Source organism: Camelus dromedarius, chromosome 11 (assembly GCF_036321535.1).
Source record: "Camelus dromedarius isolate mCamDro1 chromosome 11, mCamDro1.pat, whole genome shotgun sequence".
Classification (NCBI taxonomy): domain Eukaryota; kingdom Metazoa; phylum Chordata; class Mammalia; order Artiodactyla; family Camelidae; genus Camelus; species Camelus dromedarius.
Window position 1 is genome coordinate 59,496,868 of NC_087446.1, and position 24,452 is coordinate 59,521,319.

At 34.1% G+C, this 24,452-nt stretch overlaps 1 protein-coding gene across 4 annotated transcripts in view; it reads right to left on the reverse strand.

Moving 5' to 3' along the window:
* MON2 (MON2 homolog, regulator of endosome-to-Golgi trafficking) overlaps positions 1-24,452 on the reverse strand; it is a 101,205-nt gene that overhangs the window by 71,207 nt on the left and 5,546 nt on the right. For 2 of the 4 annotated variants that reach the window (XM_010989146.3, XM_010989144.3), the window contains exons 2-7: positions 18,286-18,349; positions 9,673-9,800; positions 8,564-8,695; positions 6,272-6,401; positions 4,898-4,995; positions 3,665-3,790 (exon numbers count right to left, since the gene is read on the reverse strand). In XM_010989146.3, the coding sequence (XP_010987448.2) occupies positions 3,665-3,790; positions 4,898-4,995; positions 6,272-6,401; positions 8,564-8,695; positions 9,673-9,800; positions 18,286-18,349 (678 nt within the window). Of the gene's footprint in view, positions 1-3,664; positions 3,791-4,897; positions 4,996-6,271; positions 6,402-8,563; positions 8,696-9,672; positions 9,801-13,056; positions 13,307-15,807; positions 16,234-18,285; positions 18,350-24,452 lie in introns of those variants that run through there. The other 2 variants (XM_064491144.1, XM_064491145.1) reach the window with 2 other exon arrangements.

The following is a 24,452-nucleotide window of genomic DNA, read 5'->3' on the forward strand; positions in this document are numbered from 1 at the left end:
AAATTATATAATTCATGCATTTTATTTAGCAAAGATAATAATTCTATTCATGAATAGAAGATTTATTAACCAACTTAATATTTTGTTCTACTTAGATTGCTTGAACAGAACACAATGAGCTGATAAAAACACAATGACAAACACGCATAATTATTTTAATGTCTGGGAATCTTGCAAAGAATTCTTAAGTTTTACTTACAGTCATGGCATAATATGCAGAAACCCTCTCCTGACCTGTTAATTCCCTGCCTATGTTAGCCAAAAGTAGTCCCATTTTACTGACAATACAAGGTCTAGTCTACATTTAATGTCTAACCTCAAATATATATTATTCTGTTGTTTAACCATCCCAATTTTATTGAGGCTGAGAACAAAGGAACAATCACAAAAATCAACCAATCTAATACTTTAATCTCTCAGAAAAGGAAAAGTAAGACACAGAGCAGTTTATTTGTTCAGAATCACAAAATGCATCAAATGTATCTTTAAGAAGTCAGTCACTCAAGAAAAAAAATAAGCTTTACTAGAGGAAAAAAGTAAGAAAATACAGATAAGTGAAAAGATAAAAATAAAAGCTTTGCCTAATCTCAACTCCTGGAGATAAATTAGTGAGTCACTGTTGACTCCAAATATGTATACTTCTAGCTTTTTATATCCATTTTATGTACTTTTAATTCTTCCCCCCACCAAAAAATGGGATTTTTTAAGAGTTATGTGATTTGAAATTCTACTCTCACATCTACAGCAGTTTCACTGACTGACAAAGTGAAAAGCATAGTTAAATCCATTTTCATAGTTTACTAAATAACCTTAGGTATTGGCTAATTTATAAATATTACAGACAAGTCTTAAAAGTTTTATCTATTCAGTTTCCCCCCTCACTGCTCACCTAATTACAATTGGCTTTCCTCCACAACCACCACCAACTACTGCATGTCTACTGGAACTGTTCTCAACATGATCTCTGTGGCCAAAGCCAACACTGCCTTTTCAATCTTATCAAATTTCTTTGAAGCGCCTGACATAAATGATTACTTGGCTGATCTTGAAGCTTTCCTGCTTTTGTCTTATATCAGGCTGTACCATTTAACCATTTGACCATTTAACGATGAGGTTTCTCAGAGCTCCAGAAAACCAGGTCCTCACATCCTGCTCACCGCATGCTATCATCAGAGCTGATCTCATTCACTCCCGTATCTTCAGTTAGCAACTAAAGCGAAGTTTAGATTTGTAACTTTAGCGCAAAACCGTACTTCTGTGCTCAAGATGCATAAATTCAACTACCATTTTGTATACACTCAGGTACCTCAAAATGAGTAAGTTAAAAACAGAATACACTATCCTTTCTAGCAAAAGTTCTGCCCACAGAGTATTAGCAGCAAGTAACTCACTGCTCAAACCAGAAAGCTAGAAGTCATCCTTGATTAATAAAGTATAATTAGCTCTATATTTCACTGACTTTATTTTGAAGAAGGTGAAAGGCTGCCTTTGTCCTCGCATTTACTCACCATCTGGCTGCTGGCTGGTGAATACGCACCAGGCACTGCACCAGGGGAAGGCAGTCAGGGTCATGCTCAGTTCTGCCCCTGCCCTTAGACAGCTTATTTTCTTTTTAAAAGAAAAGGCAGATTCTTTCTTAGGGTCACTGCTCTGGAGCATTCTTTCTCTATTCTACCTATTTCTCCCAACTAACTCCTCTTTATCTCTCAGGGAAAAGCTTCACAGCCTTCATTTGTCACCAGTTCTCCACCAGGTTTGGTACCTGTGTTGCTCATTTCCATAGCACTTTTTTACACTTTTTTCTCACAGCACTCATCACATTTTATCGTTCAGGTAATGTTTTTTCTTCCAGTTAGACTGGTAAGTGTCATAAGGGCAGGAATTTTATGTGTCTTATTTAAATTCTGTATCCTTGGCGCTGAATATATAGACCAGCACATTGTAAGGGACTGGTAAATTTCGGTTGGATGAATTAATAATGAATGAATGAATGAAAATAAAAATTTATCTCTTGAAGAAAACTTTTAGGAGTTAATTTTAGGATCTTACGCAGAATATTTCTTTTTTTCTTCTCAGCACTGTAGCTGGAAGAATAAAATAGACTTATTGCAGGCGCTATAAATCTGGAAACATTTTTTTCACATCTTTCCTGACAAAATTAGTAAATATAATCTAAACTATAGAGATTTATAATTCAAAATCATTTACCAGTTCATTCATTCAAGTATTTGTCAAACACCAGCCGTATGCCAGGCACTAGAAATAAATGGGCACCCATACAACAGGGAACTAAGTCCCTTCCTCACAGAGTTTCCCGTAGGGAAAGAGAGAAGATAAACTACTTCACAAATACGTATGTCAGGAGGTACCAAGTGCTATAAAGAAAAGTAACAAGGGGTAAGAAAGGGCGCTGGCATGAAGAAAAGTGGCCATTTTACACACGGTGGTTGGGGAAAGATTTCTGATAAGGTGACCATGGAGTAAAGACCTCAAAAAGAGGAAGAGAACAAGCCACACGGGAGAAAAGCATTCCAGGCCCCCGAAGCAGTACGCACAAAGGCCCTGAAGCAGGAGTCCACCTGGGTCATTTAGGAACAACAAGAATGACAGTGTGACTAACGGATGAGGGCACTTACAAACTATGAAAACTTTGACAAATTATTTAACCCTCTGAAAGTCTTAGCTTCCTCCTGTGTAAAAGCAGGAATAACTGGTACTTCTCAGGCACTGTGAAGACTAAAGGTACATAAGGAACTTAGCAAAGTCGTCGCATGGAACAGGCAGTCAAAAGTGGCAGCTGTTGAGACTAGCATTTTATACAAGACTGCTAGACAAGTTATAGCTAAACTTACCCTATATTAATACAAGAAATGGAATCATCAGTTATTATGGCTCATCATCACCAAAAGCATTTAACAGCTGTCTAACACAGACCAAAAATTATGAACCATGTAATAAAATTTCAATCCCAACTCCTGAGCTAAAGGATCTTCTACTTTAGTGGTACCTGATTCACACACCTTGTAGGTAGGAGCAAAGGACAAGTTAGATGACTAAGGGGGGGCCACATGGTAGGGAAAGGAGCTAGAGGAGTAGTTAGAAGATCTAAATTTTAGTTCAAGATCTGCTAGTAACTAAGGAACCCTATGTAAATCACTGAACCATTTCTGAACTTTAGCTTCTTACAAATAAAATAAAAAGTCTGAATTCTTTCTTACTTTTTTCCCTATTAACCTTCTGTTTTGAAATATTCTGTATCACTCATGAAATTTATTAAGCACTGACTACTTTTTTCCATTAAAATTATGTAAAAGCACACAGCTACATATAACCAATTATAAATCAGTAACAATCTTTTTAGGCTTTTAAATATTACAGAAAGAGTTTGCATACCCCATTCCTTCATAGACCCCCTGACTGGGAAATGTTTGACTAGAAAGACCCCAGGGATCCCTTCTAATGTCAGAATTTCACGATGCTTGGGCATTACTAAAATGTAAGATAATACTAAATTACCGTATGTTTAAGGTAATAATTATACCTTATTAAGGTATAATTTTTTGCATCTTTTAATGTGAGAGAAAAATACATGCTGCTTTCCTGAAAAATATCTGTGAAAAAAATTAAAGATTAATTTTGTTGCAAGATACTACAAATGGCTTACTTGTAAAAAGACTTGTGGAAAATCATTCAGGACTGACTCAAGTAATTCGAGGCCAAACGTTCGAGTCATTTCTGTCATGCCTACTAGCCAGTAAGGGGCATCAGCATTAACCAACTGGCACAGGTCCTGGGAAAATAAGTCAAACAATAAACAAAAAGAAAGAAAACATTTCACATGCTGGAATGGAATGTGCTTTTCAAAATTCATAGTTCATAAAGCTTCTTTAAAGTATTTCTTCTTATCTAATAGGTTTTACTCTTTAGAAACTAATTACCAGGAATTCAAATTTTGACTAATTGTACACTTGATTATATAAGTAAAAATATAGAGAGTGCACAGATAAATGGTTAATCTAACATTCTTTTAATGAAAAACCACTTAGAGTAACCCTTCAATCAAAATTAATATTTTCAGTGCAGGTGACTCTTACTTTACTTAAGAGGTTTATTTATGCAAAACAGTGTAAAAATCAGGTACTTGTATATCAAATTACATTAGGTAGACCAGAGATTCAGTACTTTAATCTTCCTATTAAAGTACTTATTTTATATGATTAGCCATCCCTAATATATCTAGTTCAAGGTTTAATTCATTTTATTTCCTTAAAGTACAACATAACATTTTATTATGTTAATTAGCTATACATGCTTTTTAATGTTTTAGAATTTTTTAAAATACATGTATCATGGGCTTTTCTAAAATTTGCTTGACCACTTAGCTTTTACAAAAGACCTACACTAGCACCCATTTTCTCTAACTGAAAGAAATCTGAAGGGGATTTTCACTTTTACAAAAAAAAGGCAAAAATGAAAACAGCGTTCAGCATTTGTTTTACAGCGAGCCAGCTACAGAGGCAGCGCTCACTCTGGGCAGTAGGGGCAGCACTGCCAGGCTCTTCCCCGGGAACCACACTAGGCATCTCAGCACGAAGCCGCCACAGCTCTGAACCGTGTGGGTGACCGTCTGTGCTTCCCTCCATTTACTATGTGTATTTGTTAGGTCATTATGTCCTAAGGTACTGCTTCTTTGCTTTAGGCCATTCTGGGTTATGAAAGCTTGCACAGAAATGCTCTGCTTTCAGACAGTGGGAGAAACCCGAACTACTTTTTACACTTTAAAATTTGACAATTTAAAAAGTGACACTTAAAAAAACCAGATCAGAGGCAAAATTCCAACGTCAGAAATTCACACAAAACTATGTTCTATAATAAAAATTTTTATCAACTGAAATACCTGGAAAAGCATGTATGCATCTTTAGCACAAGGTTTGAGGGCACTGACAGATCTTCTGTTACTATTTCCTTGGACTAGTACTGGTTGTTCTATAATATCTGCAGTCAGAATAAGAGAAGTTTTAGGAGTTCGTAACGACCTTTAACTTAAACTTTATATACTATTTAAAAGGTACATTTAAAATAAAAACTTATTTATAGAAGTACAAACTTAAGTATAAGTTCAGGACCATGTCTCCAAAATGGAAAAGAAAAACTGGGCATCCCATTTTTATAAAAAAAAATGCCATAAAAATCACTCTTCCCCATCTTATATTCATTTTAATAAGCTCTGTATCTTTATCCATACATTTGATCTCCCCAGTAACCCCTTCTTTGGCCCCTTTATTTCATGGTTTTGAAATCTGCCTTTAAATATCAAACGTATAAAAGTTTACCATATGGTTAATTCTTCTATTATCTCACCAACTTCAAGAGAATTAACTCTTGATCTGCTACAATTACTATCTCAGTTATAGGTACTGACTGGCCAAGAGTCAACTAGAATGGATCTTCCAGTTTCTCTGAATACTAATAAGATATCATTCTCTGTAAGTTACAACAGCTTGTTTTGAATAAATGTTGACTTGATCACTTGAAAAGAAAGAGGTTCTAAGTATTTTCTACCTTTTTAGAAAGTATTAAATGAGGTATTAGTCTTTAGAGACACACAGATAAAGCTACCAATCCAGAAATTATATTTAGATTATGAATATGTATGTAAGACATTCAAACCGGAGAACAGTCCTATTTTATCCCATAAATTTAATTCCTTAATATTTCAATCTGCTAGAATACCACCTGCAATTCCTCTAGGAAACATGTAGAAAAAGTGAGCTCATTCTTGGGAATTTACCCTAAAAAAATAATTCAAATGGAAATACATATGTAGGAAGACACTCAAAACAATACTAAAATACCAAACACAAGGAGCTCATTAAAGTACAGAATAGCCGCAAAATAAAACCATTAAAATTTAAATAACAAAAATAAAAGAATAATGTGAAAAAGTCACATAATGTGATGTTTGGCTAAAAATAGTTATAATGCAATGTTTGACATAAAATGTGAAATTATCTTCAGTATGCAAATATGCACATATTAGAAATAAACATGGAAAATAGAACCCACTTCTTAGTGTAATAAAATTGTGGGTGACTTATTTTTTGAATTGCCAGTATCAATAAAAATGATGTTCAAATAAATACATATTTTAAAGTATTCTAAATGTTAGGTAGCCTAAGTTCACAGGGGAGAGGATGAAAATCAATAAAAGAGAAAGCCTGGATGTTAGAACCACCCATTGTCAAAAGGAAACAACTTTTAATCTCTTTACCTCTGTGTCGTTCATCTTCAGCAACCATCCTCTCAAAAACAACAGTGACAACTTGTCGCACTGTAGCAGCGGCTGTATTATTTGTAATATTATCTTTTGTAAAGTGTAGTCGAAAACAAAGAACAATTGCCTAAAAAAAATTTTCATTCAGTGTGAAATAAGGCCATGAAGAACATGGCTAGTATCTTTATCTGACATAATCCAAAATTAAATAATTCATGTTTGGCTGTATCAATCACCTACACCAGAAGTCCCACCCTTTTATACAATAATACTACAAAAATCCTTGGATCTTGATATAATTCAAACTCTCAGTAAATACACAAAGTCATAAGATTAGCTAAGGTAACGTGGAATACACCTTTTATAATTTGGTTCTTTAACATGTATATAATAATGTGTTGTGTTTTTATTTCTGCAGAATGACTTGCTCTGCAAACAGCAAGTCTCTGTCAGGACATGTATTTTCAATTACCTTTGGTAAATCAACACCTAGAAGCAAACGGATGGATCACACCGTAAGTATAGGTTAAACTTTAAAAAAAACTATTAGTTTTCCAAAGTTGCTTTACAATTTTATACTCATGCTAGGAGTATGTGTGAGTTCAAATTATACCATATCCTTAACAACACTTGATATGGTCAGTCTTTTTCAATTTTAACTATTCTAATGGGTGTGTGATGGTATCTCCTTGTGGTTTTAATTTGCTTTGCCCTGATAACTAATGATTCTGAGGCACGTTTTATGTATTCATTAGTCATCTGACTATCTTATTTTGTGAAGTGTCTGTTGAAATCATTTGTCCATTTGTAATGGGTTGTCTTATGAATGAATTATGTGTTTTTAATAAATTCTAGATAAAAGTTCTTTGTCAGGTCTTTGTAAATATTTCCCCCTATTCCATGGTTTCTTTAGCAGTTCATGGATTTTGTGCCCTAAGAAATCTCTGCCTACCTCAAGGTCAGAGATTTTCTCCTTTGTGTTCTTCTAAAACTTTTATAGTTTTAAAAGAAGTCATTCTTGGAGAAAAACATAATAACGGTATTTTAAATTCTATGTCTCATCATATTAATTATATTAAACAGTTAAGAGAAAATAAGCCTTTGATACCACTATCACTTTCTAAAATTTCAATATAACCGGAAGGTACACGTTATGAAGAACCCTTCCTATTACTCAATTTTATATTATTTCTTTATATTTCATTTTTCTTTCCCAATATTACATTTCCAAATTAACCAAAATACTAAAATAAATCCTATATTTATTTATAAAACTATAATCAGTTCTTATCACTCAGGTAGGTCAAATGATAATTTTTAATGAAATTTTAAATAAATGTAGCAGAACAATAATTTGACAGCTAGAAACCAAGAGGAACTACATCAACAAAAGTATACATAAAAATACATTAAATATTTTATAAACCAGGTATGAGCTTAAAAGAATAAGCTATTTGCAATTAAGTACAATCTCAGCATGTCCTAAGAACATCAAACGAGTAACTAGAAAAGATAGATAGACTTTCTAGAGACAGTCTACATAGCTCAATGTGACAGCATACTTTTCTACCTTACAAGCCATCCATCCTTAAGGGCTTACAAATTATAACAGAATTATTATTGGAAGTTCAACAATTTCCCTAAAAAATAAGCCATTAATTAAAGACTTTATATTACTCTCTGTACTGTTTGCTTTAGAAATATTTCATAATTTAAAAAAACTTTTTAAATAATGAGGTAAATAATAGAACAGCTGATAGTGTTCCAAAGAGGGTTGGAATGAGAAAGGAATGAGAAATAGCTAACTTGCAGCCTTATCCAGTATACATGCCAAAAGGTCATTTTTCCAGCTCCTTTAGAGACAAATTTAAACTACCTGGCTACGTAACACATACATGTGAAATTATTCTTAAAAGGGGGGAAAGGGAGAGCTACCACGGGGGGGAATACCCAAGGCAACTGTGGAGAGCACTGATACTTCAAAACACATTTTTTTTTCTTTTCCTCTTCCTCTACTCCTATTCTTCTGCTGTTTTTCTTTTTCCATATCCTATTCATAACTAAGCCTGTCAGCTATACCCAGGGGGCTCTGCTTAATTGCCCCAACCTGATTTCAACTCTAATCTGGGGGAAATAAGGCACCAATGGCTTCTAAACTGCAATGTGCATTATCACAATAGCTACAGCAAAGTTGCTTTTGGTTCCAAAAGCACCAGGCTTTTCTCTTTCAGTCAAGTCATTCAAACACTATCTCAAAGCACTTTGAACTTTGACAAACAGGCTTCCTACCTTAGAGAGTGCCTCGTCATGAACCACTGTATTGGTTGTTAAAAGAACAAGAACTGTTTGAAGCAGCTTAAGTTCTTCGAGACTATTTTCCATTAGCTGCCAAAGCATGTTAATTATATTTCCAGCTGCAGTCTGTAAAACAATTATTTTAATTATTCTCAACAAATAAAATATAGCTGTTTGGGTTCCTAAATATGAAAAGGTGTACAAATATTATCTCACCTGGAAAGAACTTCTTGATCACAATAACAAAAACCCATGTTTCCAAATATACATCTCTCAACTAATTTGAGAATTACAACCAATTACTTTTTTCTCAAAAATTTTTTTTAAATTTAAAATATACTATTTGAATATATGCAAATAGCAGCATATAGTTCTGAAATACCTAGCCAAAATCGAAGCTCATTTCTATAATAATATGGGTATAGTTAATTTGGACATTCCAGAATACATACATACACAAATTAACTGAGCCTGCTGTTTCTTATACATTATTCTATTCATAATATGTTACAGAAAAACAAAACACAACTCAAATTAACATTTATAAATTCAATTAAATCTGACATTGTTTAGAATGCTATACCAAAGGCAAAAGAATTTACCACTTCTATTAAAGTACCACATGAAGCACAAAGTTAACATCATTATATTTGCAAGCAGGATGCAGATTTATAGTGATGACATGTTTTTCCTTGTTTTGCCATCATTCAGGTTAGATACAAACAACACACTTAAGTTAATGAACAACAAATTATCACTTCACATAATCTAGCAAGCAGTCATGATTTTTCTCTCTTATCTTTTAAAAGATAATTTATGAATAATATTCTACTTCAATGATACTAAAACTTTGCTTTGTTCTCAAAATTATCATCTATACTACCGAACTATGACTTGCTAGATTACAAATGACTTGACAAAATGTACTTCATCTTTATTCATTATTTATGAGATTTAATGAGACAATTTGATAATCTTTTAAAATTAAGCCATGCCCTTCAAGCACTGTTTTACATTAAAAATCAGGTATGTTTTATTCTCCCCTCATGAAAATGCCTGATTTGATTCGCAGGTGCACAGTTCAGATAAAATCTTCACATTACCTCAGATACAACTTCATGGGACATGAGTCTCTGAATGGCGGCCAAACATAGCTGAGTGATCTTCGGTTCCTTGGTTCCACAACCCATTAGAAAAGGCTGAACAACCTCTGAGCTGTTCTCTTTCAATGCTTTATTTAGAACACATATAAAATGTTAAATATGATTCATAAATAGGAATACATTTATATAATTACAACCAGTAATGACAATCTTAACAAAAACCACGTAATATAAAATAAACACCAAAATTTAAAAAATCAAGCAGTAAGAGTTAAAAAATTTCAGATAAACACTAGACTCTGTATCTACACTCCTCCCCTTTACAGCTTGCCCTGCCTTTCTCTTGACACTGGGTCCCTTGGTTCTCCTCCATCTTCTGCTATAAACTCTTTAAGGACAACTTCTCAGAAGTTCTATCCTGCCTCAGAAAAAGACTCTATTTCTTCAAAAGTGCAGCAGGGAAAACCAGAATAAGAATTCATATTCTGGAGCAGAAAAGTAACTAAAAATAGTATAAACCTCATCTTCACCACATTTCTGAATGAATATTCAGAAACTCCCTAGAATTTTACTGTATGTTTTGAATTTACTGGCTCTAATTTCTTCTTCAAGAAGTAAACTCATTAAAAACAGTAACATTATTCCTCTTATTACTGAAGCATTACTTTAAATTAATTGGATGCACATGCTGTAATTCCAAATCTTAATTTAACTCCTACTAAGCCAGTTCTTTCAGAAGTTTTAGTGGCAACAAAAATGTAAAAGGTTAGAAAATGCACAAACTCAATTATACATAATTAAATTTACAAAATGAAGTTAAATCAATACACACTTACTGAATGGCTACATAAAGATGAGTAAGACAGGTTTGTCATTCCAATTTGAATGAATAACATAAAATTCCAAGGCAAGAGAATATCAGACTTATGTGCTCGGTATTCATTTTCAAATGTACTACAGCCATCAATTATTTTTCAGGTTACGACTTATAATAAAGACATACAAGTCTGAGTTTTAACATGTTTTTCAAAAGAAACTGTTGAGAAAGTCATCGCCATTAAAAGTGTAAAACTAGTGTTAACATTAAATTTATCACTTACATCTCTTTCTTTCCTCTCCCTAATCTCCCTTTGTGGTATGGCAAATAAAGACTACTATTTCCTACAGCACACTCTGCAAAGTCCATCAGTATGCCAGCATGAATTACTGATTTATTGCAGCTAAGAGATGGCAAATATGACTGGCAAAGAATAGTGCTTCCAAAAAACCTCCCTTATTTCCTTGCTTTCTTGTGCATAAAGGTTTGATTCAAAATCAGAGACATAAATTTTCCATAACAATGTCCCAAAACATTTACATGAATGATTAAAAAATAATAAAGCTCAAGAAAACACTATTCTGAAGCAGTAAATAACCTGCTATATTCAATCCTGCCAGAATCACTGAAGTACAAGGCTAATTCTAACTCTGCTGAACATTCCCAGTTATTAAACCTTACTCAGGCAAATAAGTTTTCAATACTAACAAGTTGCATTTATAATTTTTATGACATTAACATTCGTTTCTCATTGAGTATCACAATGTTCATATAGAGAATAGGGCGTGATTTGGACCAAGTGACACAGTAAGTAGGTGGTAAAACTAGAATCTAAAAATATGAAATATGTCTTCTTATTCCTGGCTCACTACTCCTCCCACAACATTATGCTGCCACTCTCGAAGGTAAACAGCATTTGATGCAAGTGGAAACTAAAAGAGTTAAAAGTGTTTAAGAGGAACCAATGAAACACTTCACAGTTACCTGCCTGAAGTCTACAGATAAATGTAGCATAGGGATCCTGCCTTAATAGAAGGAAAAACAACATACTTCCACAGAGTCTCTGATGACAATGATTTAAGACACACCCACAATATTACCAGAAAGAAAATCAGTGCCAATCAACTATGCCAATTAAACTATGATACAGTACTTTCTTATCACTTAGGAATTTTCCTCACAATTTCATCCTCTGGGCCAAAAAGCTCATTGTTATTTCTTATCTTTTTGATAACAGCCATTCTAACGGGTGTGAGGTGATATCTCCTTGTGGTTTGGATTTGCATATCCTGAATGATTAATGATGTTGAACATCTTTTCATGCACCTGTTAGCCATCTGTATGTCTTCTTTGGAAAAATACCAGATCTTCTGCCCATTTTTTAACTGGATTGTTTGCCTGAGGATGCCTCATTGCTTGAGAGTACTTTACTATCATCTCTGAGATAGTCTTTTAAGCCAATGACGCCCAGTCTGCACACTCTGATGCTGGTGCTTTTTTGAACTTACCATAAGATGTTAACAGAAATTGCCTGCACAACAACTAGGGTGACATTCCAAATAGCCATTAAACTTATGTGATATCAACAATGCATAAAACTCAACTTATGTGACAATATGAACAACTATGAACAAGTTCACACATGCACTGAAACAGACAACTACATTACCTTGCCCACAGTGATTCTAAGATGCCATCAACAAACAGTAAGATGCATACCAATGTGGGGAATACTAACATGTGAAAAAATTGTGCCTCTTAGAGTGAATATAATAAGGTAACGTATAGTGAAAGGTTGTATACATGTCAGTCAGTTATCCAGATCTATCAAGTTCAGATAAACTGAAGGTAGTAACAAAAGTCATTTTAACTGTATTTTAATGTAACTCAAAGGAATCCTTCCTACTTTTTTTCCACCCAGTTTGTATACGAATATAATGGTCAAAGGAAATTTCTGTGTTATCCAGAAGAGATGATGAACAACAACAAAAAAATAAAATCTATTGATCTATTCTGTTTTTTTTTGAAGCATAATATAAAAAACAAAAATATGTCTACTAGACCACAATGAAGACAAAGATCGCTAAAAACAGTCACTAATTTTTTCTCTTCTTTTAAATGTGATACTGGTCCTAAGAAGCAAAAATTAATCCTGCTCTTCTAATTGAGAGATTACTGCACTCTCTTCATAAGCAGTAATTTTATTTACATGTTATTTAAGGGTGGCTTTATGTAAAAATCTTCCTATGGGTTTAGAGTTTAAAAATCATATTAGAAGGAAAAGGCTGTGCAGCTATATAAAGACATCTGGCTTTAACCATTAAAAAAAAAAAAAATCACTCCAGGAAAAGAAAGAAAAAAGTCAACTCTTTTTAATCAAAACTCTCTATTTCAATTTCTAAGACAATATATAGACAGCTTTCAGGGAGAAAGAAAAGAGAAATTTTACTCAACCTAAATTCCTCAAGAAGCACAACTCCTCTAATAGAGTAACACTGTGTGTTTGATAAATATATTTTACTTCCAAATTTTATAACTGTGAGATCAAATGATGCACTTTCACACACCTGAAAGAGGTCCAGCAGGTCCCCATATCCTAGGGGTTTCCTTGCTCTGAGCAGTTTCACTGCAAAACTGCAGTTTTTATCCTGGAAAAAAAGAATTAAACTAGGATACCCCACTATGAATCACACTAATAGGGGTTAATAAAAGTTTTATTATGATAAATTTTAATGGTCATTAAATAATAATTCTTGTGGAAAAAAATAAAACGTGATGTAGACATGACTGTTATCCTCAAAACCCTTAAAATCTAGTTATGGGAAAGACTGATATTCCTAAACACATAAAAAAAATTTAATGATTCAAAAGGTATGAAAACGTTTTAAATGATTCAAGATGAGGACAAATAAAAGTATGAGCAATTTCATATTAAAAGCACACTACAGGTAAAGGAAGGATTATTCAACAAATGATGTTGATACAATCGGTTAATAATTTTGCAAAAGAAATAGGTCCTCATGTCACCCCACGTTATTAAGAAAAAGATAAACCATAGAAAAACTAGAAGAAAATAAAAATAACTATCAACTATATAGAAGGAGAAGGACTTCCTAAGTGGAGAGCATCAAATCAGAAATATTAGAATATGGAAAAATAAAAAGCATCTAGACAAAAAATTAAAAGGTAAATGACTTATAGAAAATACGATATAAACATGATGGGAAGTTAATATCTTTCCTATGTAATAGCTCAAACAATTTGATAAAGAAAACACAAAAACTCAAAGTAAAATGAAAAAAGGAAATAATTTAATATATTCAAAGAAAAATGTTCAACATTAAAAAGAAATGTCAATTAAAATGAGAAGTAATTTGCCTGTTCAATTACCAAAAAGATTTTTAACACTAATAATCTGAAGAATGCTATAATGAATGCTATAAAAATACACTCACATATTGTTGATAAAGGCATAAACTTTTATCTTTTCAGAAAGCAGCATGGTGACAAATTCCAAGAACATGTTCATATCCTTTAACAATTTCATTTCTAGAAATTTATCTTAAAAAAAGAAGATTCTAAATACTGAAAAATGCCTAACATAAAGGAATCATTAAATAAACTACAATCATTTGCTGAAATATTATGGAATAATCTAAATAATTAGAAAAGATGGCATCAAAGAATTTATGATATAACAAAAGGCAGGATACAAATTAAAATTTTTAAAAGTTTTTTAAAAAGGTGGGAAAAGAATAAGCAGTAACACATTAAACGGCAGAGAAATCTCTCTGGCCCAACAGGTCAACTTGTGAGCAAGGCATTAGGTACAACCCCCTGTATCTTCTAGCTGAGATTATAGGAAGTCTACCGACGTCTGCCTTACTGATGATACAATGAAATATACCTTCCCTGCTGCCGCCAGCATAATGTACAGAATATAAATAAAAATATTAATATGAGTGTGTCACTTCCCTGATTCAAACTCTTTCCAGATGCTGCTCAGGATGTCACACAAGGGCAATACTTGAATAGTGTATCCAAATAGACCAAACTGTCTTATACCTCATGTATTCAAGTGGCTTCCTTTTCTTTTCACTTCTACACCTCATTTGCCTGGCTAACTCCTTTTCAAACTTTAAGACTCAGCTCCAGATTCCCCGGTTGGGTTAGGTGCTTTCCCTAACATTCTCATAACAAGCCTGTCTATACTTCCACCTTGGCATTTACCACACAGCATCAGAATCCTGTTGGGGTCTGTCTCTTTCATCACTCTATTATCCAGCTCACATGAACTAAACATGACAAAATCCATGTACTCAAATAATCACATCATGTAAGATTAAAGAGAGGTAGAAAAACATACTAGAGGCAGCACTCAGAGACTTACTTGCATTCTGGAGTGACTCATTTATTAGCCTCCATTTAATGAGGGCTTACTATTTCCCATGTAATGTGCTAACTACTAGCAATATAAAGGAGAATAAGATATTGTTCCTGACCTCAGGTAGTACGTCATCTGGAAGGGAAAATTTCTGGCAAAGAACTCCAAAAAGTAAAGAGGAGCAGGTATGCTAAACAGAATGAATGGCACAAACATACTTCTCAAAAATATTTCTTATACTAACATATAGATTGTAGGCAAATTATATTACCCATCTTTGTATCTCCCCTAGTGATTCTTACATAGTTAATTCTTTATTAAGAATATGTTATATGATATATTCTATAGATGTTTGTTAACCATCAGGTCTTTGTACTGGTAAGATAGAATATGCTAAATAAAATCAGCAGATAAATTACCTTCAATGTCAGAAAAACATTTCAAAGTATATTTACTCATTGCTACTTAAATCAGAGACTTTTAGTAATAAGACTATGCAGATATGAAAAAGATGAGGGAAACTGTAAGGAAAGAAGAACACAAATCATACATATGATTATCTACGTATACTGACAGTAGCTGAAAAGCAGTCATTGGTGGATGCAACCATGAAGGTTTTGAGTTAGGGGTCAAATATACAATTTTAAAAGATACCACAACTTCATTGATCTCCTTGTTTCAAGTATTTATTCAAAAGGCATATTCTTTGTTTATGTAATTTTTGTGTAACACAAGCCACCTGGGTCAATTTCAAGTATACTGGAAGCTGGGATAATAGAAACAATTTGTAATATGTGGTAGTCAAAGGTAAGATTAAGGCATTTGGCCTTGTGAATGAAAAACTTTTTGTTGCTATCTCTCACTTGTAGTTTTATCTTTAGAGTATGTAAGTTTTGAGGTAACGATCTGTATATTTCAATGATGCTGACATTACCTGGCATAGCATTCCCACTTATGTCAGCATTCATGACAGCAGTGAAAACAAAGAAAAATAAACATTAAAGGAGGATGCTTAAAAGAAGGGGAGATGTAAAGCAAAGATTTAGTCTGCAATATAAATAACCTTCCCTTGGAAAATAAATCTAAGAAAACTAAACTTGGTTAGAAATCTATGCTCAGAATTATTTAATCAGACTAGTTGATCCTAATTAAAGGTTCTGATTTTTACAGCAACCCTTTTCTATTTTCTGAATATGCAGAAATATCTGAGAATTCAACACCCCATCTCATTTGAGACTCCTCAACTGTCTAACATCTTTAACATCCATTACAGCACAGAAGTAGTAACCTTAGCCTTTAGAACTAGAGAGAATTAAATGCTTCTCAGGAAATAAAAAAAAAAAGGTTAAGTAAAAACTTTTCTCAATACTAACTATACTCTGAATTAAGTAATTTAGAAATGACATACTGACTAATTTAAACTCTTTCCTCTTTCTTAGGAGCCTTTGATTTTTCAAGATGACCGTGGACTATAAAACTCTATAAATTTGTAGGTATCAATTGCTTTAAATACTTGGTAAAAGTACTAGGAAAAAGTTTAAATGCTAATCTAGCTCCTCGGGTACGTGGCTCTGGGGACTACGAATATTAAAGCATGAACTAGTAATTGTAGGTGCATAAAGATTTGTTGTAGCCTGATCTGAATAAAGTTAACTGAATTAAAATGAAATTAATAGCCCACATATATAGTAAACTCATACTGAGACAAAATTTTTCTTACTTGTCCTTAATATGAACAAATTAGACATTTTACTTGGTACAGAATTCTAACAGACAGTGATCTTCTGAAGAAATCAGTCTTTTAAAAAAATCTTCCATCAACTACAGACTCAATGAAAATTTCTATTATTGGAGAATAATTAAGGACTTACCATGATATCAGCAATGACAGTAGCAAAAGTAAACATTTGTAATGATATTCTAATATGATTGGTCTATGATGTCTCCAACTTAAAAATACCCAGGCCCATAATTTACCCTGAAACATTAATTTCCTCATGGTAGCTAATCCACCCAACATGCATCTCCCCAAACCACTTGCCCATCCTTCTAATCCCATTATACATACCTTTGCCTTTACCCACCACTTCACTATACCCCTCTTCTCAACATGCACACAGAGCATTACTCAATGCTGTGAATAATGCTGTAAAACACTGGTGTTTTGTCAGAATGTTTAACATCAGAGAAGCTGTGAGAAACAGATGCAACTTAGGAGGGCTAACCCTAGGCTGGCAAGTGAAATCCACTCCCACCTGTCACCCTTAAACTGCTCCCAAAAGTCATTTCATTTTTTAATACTCTTTGAAATTCCACCACTTAGAGATTTATTGGTATCCTTTTTTCAAAAATGTAAAGAGACCTATGAGAATTAAAGAGACTCTTTACTATTTGGACTTTGTTTAAATTAACTTAATAGAATTGCTTTTCTCCTATAACGAACTGAGACCAATAGCACTACTGGAATTGGAAATGGAGAATGAAGGATCAGTGAAGTAAGGAATGCAAAAAACACTTGGGAGGGAACACTATAGACAGGAAACCTCACAACACTGTGGAAAAACCCGGGCTCTCAGCAGCCCTGGATTTTGAATCTGATTCCACAACTTATCATGTGATGTTAGGCCAGTAACTTAAATCTCTCTGCATCTCAATTTGCTCTCCGTTAAATAAAAACAGTATTTCCCCACAAGGCTGCCTTATATGAGACACAGTGGCACAAATGCCTCACATGTAACAGATTCTCAAAAAACGCCAGTGTCCTTCTTTTCCACGTTCATTATTGAGGCAAGAACAGAAAGGCACTAAAGAAAATAAGCAGACTGAGTACCAAAAGGGCGCCACAGAGAAACTATTGAGGGCTCCCTGAACACCAGGGTCAATCAAGAGAACGTTAGAAAATACTTTCCTCCGTCCCACTTCCATTCTTTCTTCATGAACATGTAGTCTTAGTCTCACTACTCAAAACTCAGAGTACTACTAAATTTATAACCTACATTATGACCTGTTTATATTATACTAAAGATAAAACAGATCTTGGAAGGTGGTCTGAAAATCAATCTTCCATTTAATTCAGTACAAAAGATATTAATTAAATGCCTTTTATGAGTAAGGTGTGTCTTAGGTGATTGACAAGAGGTGGAGAAGAATACAATGATGAGTAAGGAAAACCCTTGCCTTTGAGGAGTTAGTCATTTTAAGTCTTCTGATTTTGAAGATTTGTATAGCATTCACCTCTTGGAAACCCAATTAGTTCATAAGTTAGGGACTTTTACATGTTCTTTATCATTACGGATAGCATGTTAGGGCATAAGAAAGAGACGCTGTAAAAAAAAATGATGGGTTTGAAGATTCTACTTTTACTATTAGTCAAATTTTCATTAATTGTTGAATTTTTAATGCAAAAAATTACCTGCCAAAATTTCGGTGTTTCGTGCAGCTATTGTTTTAACTTTTATTATTCCTGATTCAGCAGCCTGCAAGAATAAAAATAATTAGAACATAAAACTTACTATCAACATGAATTATCCAGGGAAAAGAAATCATATATGATAAAAATCTCAAGCACAGTGTCAGTTGCTATTATCTCTTTTATTTTCAGAATTTCAGATACAAAAGCCTAGTAGTGAAACACACATTGAATGTAATGAAATACGATTAATTTGATTATTCACATGCAAACTACAGCATCTTCCCTTTCCGTGCCTTAAAGTGCATATGAAATACCCTAATCTCTACATTTAAATCTTCAGAAAGTAAAAATAATAAACAAAAACAAAGCTTAATAAAAAATTTTAAGTTTCTCTTTTCCACTTCACACCTCTCTCTCAATTATGGAAAAAAAAATTGCAAAACACTGCAAAATCAAGTACAACTGTTTTGGATTAGAAAAGAATAGATAACCAGAAACTTTGTCATCACTTTTAGGTTGCATTTTTTGACAATAGCCATTCAGTTTTCCTGCCTAAAACACTTCAACATAAGTATGTTCAACCGGCAGTACCTGAAAGTCACACAGCATTTTCTCCTGGGCCATAGAACTGTGCTGTCCGATACCATAGCCACTACCTATATGTGGCTAGTAAGCACTTTATACATGGCTAGTCTGAACTGAGCTGTGCTCTAAGTATAAAATACACACTATATTTTGAAGACTTAGTATAAAAAAAAGAATGTAAACTATCCCTTAGTTACATTGATTAAATGCTGAAATGATAATATTTTGAACATGTTGGGTTAATAATATATATTATTAAAATTAAGTTTTTCTCTTTTTACTTTTTAATGCAATTTAAAATTACATACATGGATTGCATATGTGGCCCCATATTATATTTCTACCAGAGAGTGTTGACATACAATATTACTATCCAACTTCCATTAGAGAAACTCAGGACATTTTTACTGTCAAGAAACATGCCTACTTTATACTTATACTGGTCTCCATACCTCCAAAAATAATACATAAATACTGATAAGTTATGTGTTCAAGTTTTCCTATTAATTTGCTTGCTACTTGTTCATTTATTTTGTTATCTCTTACTGTTTGCTAAGGGACAAGTGGTAGCAGGCTCTAAAGGTTTAAAAATAATTACAGAAGAACCCAGTGTCCTATGGGCTATTAGGTTGAGGACCAGTGGATTAATGCATCAAACAAATAGCACATTGTAGGCTATACAATGCACAGTAGACCTCTGTCATTTTCCTGGTTTCCGAGCATGTGAAGCCCTTGCCTGTGCCTGGAGAATTTCCAACTTCATGAGTTTCAATGCAAGACAGAGCCTATCTTCCACTATTAAAAATTGTAAATAACAGATACTTGCTTTCGTACATATCCTGGCAGCCTGTGCTTTTCCAAATAGACACACCCACCAGGAGTTTTGAATACAGAGGTTAGCGGCACAGAAAGGCAGAAACAAGATGGAGTTCTTCCTGACAACAGCAACAGTGGAGGCAACATGGAGTTTTCAAGGGCAGGGAGGGCAGCAGAAGCATGGGCGGCGTGGAGGGGCCAGCACAACCATAGTGCACACAGAGGCACCCCGTCTGCTCAGCAGAGACGGCAGTAATGGTCTCGCTGGCATGAGTTCTGCTGTGGTTCTAGCTGTTCAGCCTCCCTTTGTTCCTGTATTCCTTCCAAGGCTGGCTCCATCCAGCCTTCTACCAATGCTGTGAGTTACTCAATACTCTATCAGTGAACTTCACTTCTGCTTAAATCAGTCTGAGTCAGCTTTCATTGCTCACAACTAAGATGCCTAACAGATACACTAGGACATTCTTCTACAACTTTAAGAAATGGAAATATCCCAAATTAAATGAACATGGTTACTAGCAGAAAAATATACTCAAAATAAATTACTGCAGGGAAAGATGATTGATTTTCTGATTATCTGGGGGCAGTGCATATTAGAAACACCAGAAGCTTAAAAAAAAAAAAGTCCTGAATCCCAGGTTGCAACAACATTCCAATTAAATCAGAATGACTGCTAGTGGGAGCCATGCATTGGTATTTTTAAAAATCTTTAGGTGATTTCAATATGCAGTAAAATCTAGGAGGCCATTGTAATAATATAAGGAAGAGATGATGGTGGATAGGCCTGAGGCGACAGCAGTGGAGATGGTAAGGAGTAGTCAGGTTATGGATACACTTTGAAGAAGTACAAGTAACAAATTTACTATTATAAAAATACAGTAATACTGAAATTATTACGTACTTTGTTACACTCACACAACCCATCTCAAACTCTCCTAGATAATTTTCTTACTGAGCCAACTGAAATTAATCTGTGGTCACTGAGATTTCTTCTACCATCATTTTCAAATGTTCAGACTCTCCCTCTCCTCACTATGGCCCTATGTACCTCGCATATTCTCAAATTCAGTATTTCCTTCTGCTCAAAAACAACAGAGATTGATCAAACTGAACCATCATAAATCCCAATCTGTCCCAACTTTCTGAATTATAGTCAGTTTCCAAAATCAATCCTGCAGCATGCTAGATGCTAGATGTCAGCAAAGGATTTCAAATTTGCCACACTATTTTGATTTCCTCAGATAGAGTCGACCCCTGTAAGTGTAATAAGTAAATTATAAGTATAAACTATGTTTAACAATTATTTTTACACACACATAATAAGGAAAAGAATAAGGAGTGGTTTTTCCTAAGTAGCTCTGAAGAGGCAAGTGTTTAAAAAGCTATATAACTAGTATTTTCATTCCTAAACTCAAGAAATCACCAAAAGGTTTGTTGCCTTAGATATAATTAGACATAACTCATAGCTCCTGGTTTTTACATCCAACTTTCCATTGTCAGACTTTGCAACTGTACCATCGTATTCGCCTAGGTACCCACGTTGCTGGGAAGCTGTGTATCACGGCCCCCCTAATCACTGCAGTCCTACTTCATACCTACACCTAGCCCATACACAGAGAGTGCCATGTATAAACGGAAGTATTTGGATTCAGATTTCCTTCTATTGTCTGTGTAAAGAAGAGTCTTTAACTTCTTGCTTTAAAAGTATCCACTACTCTGACCAGACACTTGTATATCCATAGGGGAACTACTCAAGGCAGTCTAATATTTTTATTTCCAAGGACAATCTATGGGCAGTCTAATATTTTTATTTCCAAGGGCAATCTATGAGTTGGGAAAGAAAGCTAACAGTATTAAATGCACTGTAGCATTTAATATGTTAGTCTTAAAATTAATCTATCTCAGGAAGTACTTTTTCTTTTTCTCAATATTCTTTGTTTACCCAAATAGATATACCCACCAGGGATTTTGAATATGGAAGCTAGTACAGAAAAGCAAAGACAAAAAAAAAAAAAAAAAAAAAAAAGCTGATTCCTCTTTCAAAACCACAAAGAATATCCTTGGCCTCACGTCTCAATAAACTCTTCCTAGGCAATCTGAAGCCCACGGTTTCAATTATTTTCCAAATGCTGAAGCATCCTAAATTATATTCCTGTTTCTTACCTGCTTCCTCAACTATAGGATTTACTAACCCATATATTTAACAGCCATCTTAAAGATATTTGAAACAGATGTCATCATCTCTCAGACACACCCAACTTCCACCTCAGCCCCAGAAAGACCTGCTGCTTCTTCCTATAACCTCTATTTTTCTGAACAGCAGCAGCATCCATCCAATCACTGACCAGGCATCTGCACAGGAGCTGCAACTGTTCTTGCTCCAGCAACTAGCTAGTGAATGGCACACAGCAGTGTTCAAAAATTGAGTCATGAACAAATGAATAACTAAATAAATGAGTGAATGAGAGAAGAAATGAGAAAATCATCTGTAAAGGTAGTTCATGCATGCAACATATGGAAGAGTAACATTTAAAGTGGGATTAAAGGTAGCATTTTAATTTTAACAAGATGGGAGGAGGTGATTCCAGGACAGCAAAAGGAGCCTAAAAAGCCACAGCATGGCAGAGGGAAACAGTAGGGCATATTTGGAGAATGAATAGCAGCCAACAGAGTTTGGCTGAAGTATAAAGGCATTTGAGGAAAAGCTGAGGGTGATGAAGAAAGGTTGAGAAGAACAAGAAGATCTTAAATGCTAGGCTGAGTTCTATAAATAGAGTATCCACTGAGAATTTCTAAGGCGCTAAAGTATATTAATCTGGTGGTAACATAGAGAATGGTCTTTTGTGCCATTCATGTATATCAAAGGCATAAGACTGAGACCTGGAACTAGAAAAACAGCTAAGAAAACAGAAAAAAGGAGATGTTTGTTAGAAATTACAGAACTAGAAGAAACATCTAACAATGAATACAATGTAAAGAGAGCTGAGGGATGGAAGATGCCAAATAGGACTAAGGCAAGCAACAGCGATGAGTACCTTGAACAGAACGAGGGAAATGGAACAGGACAGGTTTTGAGAAAAGTAAGTTCAATTACACAAAGATCTATCTGAAGTATGTGAAAGATACTCTGGTAGATGTGTTCAACTGATAGCTGGAAACACAGGTCTAAGCTCAGTAAAGAGAGCAGAGTTAATGAAGTAGATTTAGGAGTCATGAGCATTGTGGTAAAGCCAGAAGCAATGGCCAGAAATACTAAAGGGGTGAGCACAGAGAAAAGGTCTCAAGACAAAACTTTGTATATAAAGAAAAAGAGAAAAAAATACTGAGGGAGGGAGAAGAAATAGGAAGGTAGAGGGTTACAAAAGTCAAAATGAGGATGACGAATAGTAACAAATAATAAAGCAAGGCGGACAAGTGGGAACAATGGTAAAAACAAGTCAAGTATGTTTTAAAGACACTTGCAGCATGATGAGATGCAGCCGTCAGAGACGGATGCACACGGATTCACAGCCCAGTTCTTCCACTTTGTAGCTTTACTACTGTAGGCAAGTTACTGCACCTCTCTACATCGTAAGTTTCCTTACACCTATAAACTTGCAGTGGCATGTTGTAACAGTCAGTGGAGGCACTGTTCCTAGTCTAATGGAAAGATAATATTTTATTCAACTGTTAGTTAACTTTAAGAAGATAAAGACAGTTTCTCATTCATTTTTAAAATTTCTTGCCATGCTTTACACTTAAGAAACTGATAAATTTCTTTTACATTATAAGAATGATAGTAAGGCCTCTATTTTGTACGTGGTTGAAAATAAGTTATGCTTATATTTTAAAAGGAAAATACGTCCATTTTTGAAGTATGTCTTCCTTTTTGGTTGACTGGCCTGAAACAACGTCTTTTACTTCTATGTCACCAAAGCACAGTGCTAAGAAAATAATCAATACATTGTTTTTTCACTAAAATTTGTTTTCATTGACCTTTGCTCTTCATTCATTTTTATGCAAGTAAAAAATACCAAAACTTAGTAAAAAAAAAAAATAAGCTATTATATGCTTTACACTTAAACAATACATTTTAATGGTTATGGTACTAACTTTCAAAAATATATAAAACATGTTATAGACTAATTGAAAGCTTTTTAAAAAGCTCTCACTGTAAAATGCTCTTAGAATACTGCAGTAAGCTTGTAAAATTTTCCTAGAAGTCCTGGTGAAAAAGCTGCTACTTATAGAACTCTTGAAGTTAATACTAAAATATGTAACAGAAGAAAATGAATTTAATGGGACCTTAGGAATCTAATGTACTTTTTAATAATAAAGTCAATAGCAGCATAAAAAGAAAGAGTAGAGGCAAAATCAAAGATCACTATCAGGGCTACACAACTAACTAAAACTGCATTATATAGGAAAGTAAGTCTTGACCAAAATGATTTATAACTTATTACCACACTTGTTATATTGTTCTGACTAGTGTTGACACTTTTTGAATACATTATGAAAACTAATTAATTCAATATATAAAATATGGATTTATTCTTTATGCTAATGAAGGAAAAAACACAACTGGTTGTATCATGAGCAAATTTCTCTGACCAGTGTCAACCAGAAAAAAACTATGGTACATAAGAGACCTAAACAAAACCAGCTCCCAATTAAGTATGTAAACATTATTCAGCCCGTATTCTTCACTGCCTGAAAATGAGATCTTTGCCCTACCAGAAGAGCCAGCTGACTTGGCCCTCAGTCCCCAAATAGCTGGTTAAGGGGGG